At 38.6% G+C, this 10186-nt stretch overlaps 1 protein-coding gene across 1 annotated transcript in view; it reads left to right on the forward strand.

Moving 5' to 3' along the window:
• Nucleotides 1-2790: 2790 nt before the first annotated feature.
• The window catches only part of Folh1 (folate hydrolase 1), a 36429-nt gene continuing 29033 nt past the window's right edge, over nt 2791-10186 (forward strand). The window contains exons 1-4 of the mRNA XM_050154586.1: nt 2791-2945; nt 5332-5440; nt 6786-6972; nt 9004-9105. Coding sequence (XP_050010543.1) covers nt 2825-2945; nt 5332-5440; nt 6786-6972; nt 9004-9105 — 519 coding nt within the window. The 5' untranslated portion in view covers nt 2791-2824. The remainder of the gene's footprint in view (nt 2946-5331; nt 5441-6785; nt 6973-9003; nt 9106-10186) is intronic.

The raw sequence follows: 10186 nt of genomic DNA on the forward strand, positions 1-10186 counted from the left end.
CCCTCACACACACACACACACACACACACACACACACACACACACACCACGTTAGTTTTGGTTAGGTAGGTCCATTAAACTCTGACCTGAATATCATCATTCTTTTCTTAGTGAAGGCGTAATAAATTCACATAGAAACAAGGAGTAAAGAAAAGATGGGTTTATTAGCTCCTGGTCATCAGTACTTAGAGGACTCCACAAAAGCCCCTATAGATAAGGATTGCTCCTGGCAAGTATTGGCAAACAATATCAATATGCACGTGACACAGAGAGGTGAATCAACCGTACACTTTTGCTGCCCAAGCATAATAGTAATACAGATATCTTTAAAAAGTAATAAAAGCCAGGTATGGTGACGCAACACCTCTAATTCCAGCACTCGGGAGGCAGAGCCAGGTGGAGTTCAAGACGAGCCTGGTCTACAAGAGCTAGTACCAGGACAGGCCCCAAAGCTATAGAGAAACCCTGTTTTGAAAAATCAAAATAAATAAATAAATAAAATGTAATAAAACAAATCATGCAGGGTAAAAGCCAGGCAGGCACGCACATGAGATGGTTTACCCTGGGTCTCAGTTTGGCTTTGGTTACGTACAACACACACCTTTTGTTTGTAATAATGCAATTGGTGTGCCAGTTCCTTCACATCCATGTAAAAAAATTTATGCAGAGTCCAGTCAACCAATGCACACTGAAACCTCAAAACTCACTGAGCCACCACCTGTAGTAGAACACATGTACTCCCATGGTTAAGCAGTAAGTCCGTATTTAGACACTTTCTATTCAAGTGTATTCCCAATGTTCCTAAATATGAAGATTAGAAGTGGAGCCAGTTTAAGCTGGTTTTGGAAGAATGCTCTGTAAAGCAAAATTAGTTCCTATAATAGCTTTTATAAAGAATATCATTCTGTGCCTATGTGTAATTGAGTATGCATGTAACTCAACTAAAATATATAGTAGGAAGGGAGAACATGGGACTGGACCCAAGACCTTGAAGACCAGAACTAGACAATCCAAGAACCAGTGCCCACAGAAGGATCACTGCCACCCAAGGACACTTAGAAGGTTAATGGCTGGGCTATGTGTGGGGCCAGCACTGTTCTCTGTAACAGAATATTCTAAAAGGACAATGACATGCCTCATCTCGTTGCCAATGAACCAGAGTCCTTATTTCCCATGTTCTCCCTCAGAGAACAGTGCTGGCCCCACACATAGCCCAGCCATTAACCTTCTAAGTGTCCTTGGGTGGCAGTGATCCTTCTGTGGGCACTGGTTCTTGGATTGTCTAGTTCTGGTCTTCAAGGTCTTGGGTCCAGTCCCATGTTCTCCCTTCCTACTATATATTTTAGTTGAGTTACATGCATACTCAATTACACATAGGCACAGAATGATATTCTTTATAAAAGCTATTATAGGAACTAATTTTGCTTTACAGAGCATTCTTCCAAAACCAGCTTAAACTGGCTCCACTTCTAATCTTCATATTTAGGAACATTGGGAATACACTTGAATAGAAAGTGTCTAAATACGGACTTACTGCTTAACCATGGGAGTACATGTGTTCTACTACAGGTGGTGGCTCAGTGAGTTTTGAGGTTTCAGTGTGCATTGGTTGACTGGACTCTGCATAAATTTTTTTACATGGATGTGAAGGAACTGGCACACCAATTGCATTATTACAAACAAAAGGTGTGTGTTGTACGTAACCAAAGCCAAACTGAGACCCAGGGTAAACCATCTCATGTGCGTGCCTGCCTGGCTTTTACCCTGCATGATTTGTTTTATTACATTTTATTTATTTATTTATTTTGATTTTTCAAAACAGGGTTTCTCTATAGCTTTGGGGCCTGTCCTGGTACTAGCTCTTGTAGACCAGGCTCGTCTTGAACTCCACCTGGCTCTGCCTCCCGAGTGCTGGAATTAGAGGTGTTGCGTCACCATACCTGGCTTTTATTACTTTTTAAAGATATCTGTATTACTATTATGCTTGGGCAGCAAAAGTGTACGGTTGATTCACCTCTCTGTGTCACGTGCATATTGATATTGTTTGCCAATACTTGCCAGGAGCAATCCTTATCTATAGGGGCTTTTGTGGAGTCCTCTAAGTACTGATGACCAGGAGCTAATAAACCCATCTTTTCTTTACTCCTTGTTTCTATGTGAATTTATTACGCCTTCACTAAGAAAAGAATGATGATATTCAGGTCAGAGTTTAATGGACCTACCTAACCAAAACTAACGTGGTGTGTGTGTGTGTGTGTGTGTGTGTGTGTGTGTGTGTGTGTGAGGGCAAAAATATTAAGGAGAGTTGGAGTTTATCAGGAAGATAATTTAACATAGACATAAGCACAGGGTTAAAAGAAAGAGAAGTTCTTAGGGAAAGACCAGTGCACACTCATGTGTGCAAATGTTGGCTTTTCAGGATGAAGTCTCTCCCATCCCTCAAACAAGGTTTACTGTAGTTAATACGGATCGTTAAGCAAGAATAAGGAGTCCTTAACACTTTTCTGAATACAGGCTGTGCTATTTGGCACATTATCTTTCCTTACCGGTGTTGTTTATCTCTCTAAGTAGCCTGTCCGTAAAGTTTCCAAGAGAACCGCAAAGTATCACTCAAAAGAGGCCAAGTTTTCTTTTTAGGAGGTAGACATTCCCTTAGCTTACCTACAATTGGTTTAGAGTAAAAGAGAAATATATGGGGGAGGAGAAAGTCTTGGGAACGACTTCTATTCCCCGGGGCAGTAGTGGGAGGAAATTTTGGCCAGCAGAGGCGCTGCTGTGGGGCCACAAGAAACCCGAAGGGCGAGCAAGCACACAGTTGCCCGAGATGTGGAACCCGCTGCAGGACGGCGACTCTGTGGTGGATCCGGGACGCCGCCAGCGCTGGCTCTGCGCCGGGACACTGGTGCTGGCTTTCTCCGGAATCTTCATCATTGGCTTTGTCTTTGGTAGGGTGCATCGCGGGGCAAACCATAGGATCCCGACTCGTCCACCTCCCTTTCCCTCCCTTCTCTACTCTGCAGCTCTGTCTGCACCCAGAGGCGATCGTGTTGTGGGTCTCCCCCAGTGTCCTGATTGGGGGTGGTGGGAGGAGGAGGGAGTAATCCCTGTGGGTTAGCGGTGATTTGCTGGCCTCTGTACCAGACTGAGTTTTGAATAAACTGTTTGTAGGACTGCGCTGCACAGATTAAAGTCATATTAAAAAAAAAAAAAAAAAAAAAAAAAAAAGCGGAACCGGAGCTAGGTTTGAGCCACTGGAACCCTGCAAGACGCCACACTTCTTAGAAGAGCTCCCCGGTGGCGGCTGATCCAGATCAATCAGCAGGATTGGCATGGAGTTGCTTTTGCCTGCTTGGGATTTCTTCTAGCTCGTTCCTGGGCCGGTTTCTGGGGGTACCACCGCATTCAGGGCATGGCTCTGAAAGGAGTTCCTTTCAGTTGGCATTCTTCCTTAGGCCTAACAGTGGCAAATCCTGAAATGTTAATTGCTGTCAGCACTTTCTCACCACATACTCACCAGGAGGTCTTTGAGCTTAGCTCAGATTGAGCCCAACTCCGTAAGAAAACTTGAGCAACACAAGCTAACACACTTATGCATTCAGAAACCCATCACTAATCCTCGCTGTGAAATAGTCACTGCGCCTCTTTTAGCCTTAGTTTCTCTGTCTTTACGATGCAGCTAATGTGAGCAACTTACAGAGAATAGAATACGAAAAGCATGTGAAGCTGTCCTAGAACAACGCTCAGCTCTTCTTTGTAACTGATTTTAGCACACAGGCCGATCTAAGATGTTACCCAAGTCGGCCTTCTTGGTTGTGAGTTCGGAGTAACCTTCGTGGGATTTGTAAAACAGGTTACGGACCGGTTGGGTAGCATTAATCCATACCCTCCAATCTTAACTAATATAAAGATATCAGTAACCACCTATGATTGTTGTGGGACTTCGGTGAGGTATTTGCTTAGAAAGATGACTTAAATTGATTTTCCATTATTTCAGTTTAAAAGTGAGAAACGAGACTTGGGAAGGCTAGCCGGGGATTCAAAAAGGCTGTGTGTCCTAAAGGCAATTCATTGTTTCTACTTTGTAACTCTCACTGTAATCCGTGGTTTCACTGCTCAGTGAGTGAGTTTGTTAGTGTGTTCTGTGTCCCCCACAGGACTTTATCTTCTTCCTGTGGAGTTCTCTTCAGACCTTGGTTCTAATCTATCATTCTCAGGGTGTTCTCCCCTAATCTCACACTCATCTCCAGGTCCCTTAGTTTTATACACAGGGAGGATAATATATTCCTTTCGGTCCATCCGTGGGTCTCCACGTGCTTATTTATGTGCTTCTGTATTTGTGCATATGTGATCAAAAACGTGAAAAGTTCCATGAAGGTTGTCTGGGTAACCTTCTGTATTCCCCGACCAGGTACTCAGCAAACCCTGCAATGATGCCCTATTCCTTTCAGATTAAAATAGACTCATGAGACCAGGGGCTAAGGAGCTGGTTATGAAGTGTCTCTGGCTTTCTGGGCATTGGATTTCTTACAGGGCTACGGAGTACATTATAGGTCATTGTGGTTTCCCACCTTTGAGTTCTCAAGTCTGTTTCAATGGGAAACAAACATGTCCGTACATTTTGCTTTAGTTTCAAATTCAAAGCAGACTAAAAGTTTGGGTTTTATTTAATGCCTTGAGATAATTTAAATACTTGAAATATAGTCATAATCATGATTCTCCTTTTGAGTATCTGCAAATGTTTACATATTTGGGAATGTCCATGTATAAGATGAGAGAACAGGGTGTCCACAGAGTTAAGAGGGTGTTACTTTCCTGAGAGCTTAAGTTACAGATAATTGTGAGCTGCCAGATCTTGGCACTGGGAATCAAACTTGGATTGCAAGAACAATATATGCCCTTAACTGCTGAGCAATCTCTCTAGCCAGTGAACTCATAATTAATTCATTATAATCATTTGTTAAATGCTTATTCTATTCTAGCTCTATAGAAAAGCAAGCAATTATGGGCAAAGAGAAGATAATGTAGAAAAAGATACATTTTCAAAACATCTTATCTACAATAGTTTGCACAATACTACCGAATCGAATCTCCTTTTTTGGCTTTTCTGAGAAATAACAGCAATACACATAAACTGAAATTTGGTTAAAAATGCATTGTACTTGCTTTGAAATTAAAAAAGTATATACTGATATGCTCTTTCCCACATAGAAGCAAGTAAGGGAAAGAAAACATCAAAATTCTAGCTAATACACAAGATAATTAACTGTGTCTGACATAAAAATAAGACCCAACCCTAAGTTCATATCTCATTCATATCTTTGTATTTTTCAGGATGGTTTATAAAAGCTTCCAGTGAATCTACTGGTATTGTTCCCAATGCTGGCATGAAGAAGTTATTTTTACAAGAATTGAAGGCTGAGAACATCAAAAACTTTTTATAGTAAGTATATACTTAAAAGTTGGACATTATATAAAAAAAGACATTGTTCTGTTTAGATGGTTTGTTACAGCATTTCATATACAAAATTTTCGCTTTTTGCAATGTTTTGTTTATTGAGGATCTTGTATTCCATTTCATAGAGGAGTATTACAACTTCAACTTTAACTGCAGATCATTAGGAAGCTTCCAGAGTGCAGTCAACAAATATTCCATGTAAAAAGACTAGCCATTGCAAGCCAGCAAATATCTGTCACAAGTGCTTAATCTTGCTCCTGCAGCGCAAAAGAAGCCATAGGAAGCATGAGGCAACTAGCTACATGTGCCAGTTCCTATCAAATTGTACTCGTGAGCACTGAAATTTGATTCTTATATGTTGATGCATTGCAAAGTCTGTCATGTTTACTCAACTACTTAAAATACAAAGCTGTTCTTTGCGTATGGACTGTATGAAAACAGGTCGTGACCTAATTTGGACTGAAGAACTTACTTGGTAGACTCGTCCTTTAAAGAAAGATAGCGTGTTTTAATCAAGAAAAAGTTGACTTTAAAACTGCACAGTTGTTCAAACTCCATCTTGGCTCATTGATAGGACAGTAACTTGGAGTGAATAATGAAACTTCTTAAGCTTTTATTCTCATATCTATGAAGATAAGGGTAAAGATACACTGATAAGGATGAAATTGGAAAACAGATGTTTTGAAAATTTACAGACAAATTCTATTCTTATTGAAATAGTTTAAAGCAAAAGAGATAAATAAACTTAAAAGTATTGTGCCTTGCACATTCTAGACAAGACCTCTACCACTGAACATATACAAGGCCCTGGTTTGATCCTTAACAATGCAAGAAATTAAAAGCTAAAAGTTGTCACAAAGTTAAATTTATACTTAGTTAAAAATAAAATGTGTGAATGTATATTTACTGTATCCAACTACTACTGATGGTTTATAGTTTTCAGCGTTTAAAATAAGGTGTCAAAAATGTTCGTAAACCCCCTAATGATTGAAGGATTTCCTAATGAATACAAAGTGATTTGACATAAAAACACCATTAAATATTCACATATGGATTGAGTTTTATATTAGTAGGTATATGCATATGTGCCTGTATCAATTACAATGGAGTTAAAAACCATGAAAACCATTGCTTCCACTGATTTCAGAAGGACCCTGTTGAATGAGAGGCTTGGGTTTAAACTTCTTTATGGAAAACCCTCTGCAGATTGTATTTACTCCACTATATTCTGCATTGTAGGCCTGATAATAGTAGTTTTGTATTGTTGCTTATTGGAGATTAAAACAAAACAAACATTAATGTTTAAACATTTCCAATGTTTCTTCAACAGTAATTTTACACGCACACCACATTTGGCTGGAACAGAACGCAATTTTGAGCTTGCAAAGCAAATTTATGCCCAGTGGAAAGAATTTGGCCTGGATTCGGTTGAGCTGTCCCATTACGATGTGCTGCTGTCTTACCCAAATGAGACTCGTCCTAACTACATCTCAATAATTGATGGAGAAAGAAATGAGGTAAGAAAAGGAGAGAATATAAGAAACATTCCACCATAATCTTGTATTTTGTTCACATATATATATCAAACTCAATATTATTGACTTTTGAGATTTGCCTTTAAAATCTCCTTATCAATGTCAGTTTATTTCTTAGAGTATTTGAACTTAGTGTGATTTAGGGAAGATTGTTTTTTTTTTCTATGAATGCTTTATTATAGTTACTTCCTATTTTTTAGTATTATATGCCAATTTCAAATACAATATATAGTTAAGATTCTGAGCAGGTAAACAGACTCTCATGGGTTTAAAGTATGAAGATATCACACAAATTTAGTGTTAGCCAGGATATTTACAGAGCCAGTGTGGGTTTGAGCTAGCAAGGGTCTATTGGGATGATAGAAGGGAGATAGGAGGGGAGGGCAAGGGGGATAAGAGGGAGGGAAAACTGTGATTGGGATGTAAAATAAATAAAAAATTTGAATTGATTAAAACATTCTCTGAAAAACTATATATTCAAAAACTGTATTATACTTTAATATTTCAAACTCAGTGAAAACCAGTTGGTCTTGATAAACTGATTGCATAGAAGAACTAAAACAAGTAGTGTACCTTTTAATTGCCATAAGGCAATTAACACTTTTAAAATATGTATTCTTTATGCCAACTTTCACCTTTTAAATCATACTTTTATTTAGTTTTGATAGTGTCTGTCTCTAATCCCAGCATTAGGGAACCTGAGTAAGAAAGATAAGAGATTCAAGGCCAGTGTGGACTCAGGAATTCTTGACCAGCTTGGATTACATATTGGAACTTTTGTCTCAAAAAATAATAACGTTACAGCAGTGGTGGAGGTATAGTGAGAAGTTCTGTCTTACTGTTAATATAACTGTGGGCTGGTGCACAGAGGTTTTGTTGACAAAGTACTGCAGTGAGACACAGAAAGACAAACTTAAAGGAGTAAAAAATAAGCATTTTTTTACTCTGAATTTCAGGTTTTTTTACCCTCCATTATTCTTCACATATTGACACATTTTAAAATTTATATAATATCTAAATATATACCTAATATTGATTTTGCTATTTTGTCCTTATTGATTTTGACAGAGATATGTCATGTTTGCTAATGTATTCAAATAACTAAGCTTTGTCTTTAGCAGTCTTCTGCAACTTCATGTTTTATTAATTACTTTCTAACCTTAGATTTTCTTTATTACTGTCTCTGTGTTGACTTTGCTATTCCTTGTAGCATGTTCTGAAGAATACTCAACTTACTGCTATCCAGTCTTTAATAAATTGTGAGACTCACGTTCTCTTACAACTGCTTTAACTAACTCTCACATGTTTGGACAAGAGGTATTTCAGTAATCACTGATGTGTAATTGCTTTCTAATTTCCATTTTTATTCTTAAATTATTTTTATTTGTTTGCCATTTTGGAGGTTTTTAATATCCTTGATATTCCAATTCAATGATGACATTCTCAAATAAATACACAGAATCGTATTTTGGTTAGTGTTTTTTTTTATTTTTTCAAGTATGAATGTTGGGGTCATTGCCTCTGAGTTCTATTGAGGATGGGTCTCTCAACTATGTAACCTTTTTGTTAAAGTAAATTTGATATTCAAATTGTTCTAGCCTTATTTTAATAGTTTACCGCCTTTAATAGCAAGGCTATATTTCTCTTTGAGGACTTTAAAGCAATGTCTGTGGACATTATCTCCTTAAGCAGAAATTGCTGCTAATAAGCTTTTATAGGCCCCTCAAGAGGCTGAATCTCTACTAGCCTACTGTGGAGCACCTGAGTGTCTGGCCTGCTGTTTCCTGGGATGCTCATGAGGCTGAATCTCTTCTAGCCTATTGAGGAGCACCCGTGTGTCTGGAATGTTGTTATCCGGAATCCTCGTGAGGCTGAATCTCTTCTAGCCTACTGTGAAGCACCTGTGTATAACCAGTGTGATTACTGGCAGGCGGGATGGAAGCATTTTCTGGCTTGTTTGCTTGTGATACACTTTAACTGATTTGCTCTTCATTTTCTTGCTTGTTTCTCTAGATTTTCAACACATCATTGTCTGAACAGTCACCTCCAGGGTATGAGAACATCTCGGATGTTGTGCCTCCTTTCAGTGCCTTCTCTCCACAAGGGACACCAGAGGTAACAATGTAGCACACTACAATACAAATGTCGAGCAGGAGTCCCATTTCCTCATACATTCAGGCAATAATTAAACTGCAATAAGAGGGATTTCCAAATAATTCAAATTTATTCCTTTTCCACACATAACAAACTAGGCTATCTGAGTAAGAGAGAAGTATAGAATTCTTTTGTTGTTGTTCATGTGCTTTTAAGAATAAAATTTGCTCTTATTAGATGTGCAAACTTACATATTTTTTAATTTTGACAAATACACACTACTGTGTAATCAAAATCCTACTGATGTACGTAGTGTTGCCATTAGTCCAGAAAATTTCCTTAAGCCTCTTCTCAAATTTACACATTATGAAGTCAATCCTTGCTCATGTGTGCGTGTGGGCGTGTGTGAGAGAGAATGTGTTTGTGTGTGTGTGGGAATGTGTGTGTATTTGTGTGTGTTTATATGTGTTGTGTATCTCTGCATAATTTATTACTATGTCAAAATTAAAATGCTTAAAATAAGCAACTGGAAAGATAGAGGATTTATTTTGATTTGAAATTTCAGAGGGCTGGGTTCGCTCAAGGCCCATAAGGTAGGGCATGTTTTAGTAGCATCTTCTTTGTGACTGGGAAAGAGAAGATCCCCAGGGATAATATATGTTTCTAAGGGTCCCAGGGGCCCATTTCCTCCAGTCACATTTACCTTCCAGTTTTCCCACCTCCCAATAGTCCATTCCATTGTGAATTCATTTGTGGCTTATTTTATTCTTTTTTATTTTGAGGCAAAAATCCTCTGGAATTGTCTGAACCAAGTTCCCTAAATGTTTGAAGGAACTTGTATTTGGCCTACTGGGGAGAGAGGCTGGAGCTATGCCTCCACCATGTACCACTGACCACTGAACCGTCCTTAGCAAAAACACAACACCAACCAGTTTGGTGAGAACAGAGAACATGAAAGAGCCCTCTCTGATCTAATCCAAGTATTTAAGTTAAAGGGAAAAATTACTGATTTCTGTTTCAGTGGCTCTGTTTATTCCACACTGTTCCCAGATTTTTTTAAATGTAATTTTTTATTGAAAAAAAAAAAGATTTCCGCCTCCTC

The sequence above is a fragment of the Alexandromys fortis genome, unplaced genomic scaffold (assembly GCF_014885135.2).
Source record: "Alexandromys fortis isolate MF-2015 unplaced genomic scaffold, M_Fortis_MF-2015_v1.1 scaffold_77, whole genome shotgun sequence".
Lineage (NCBI taxonomy): Eukaryota > Metazoa > Chordata > Mammalia > Rodentia > Cricetidae > Alexandromys > Alexandromys fortis.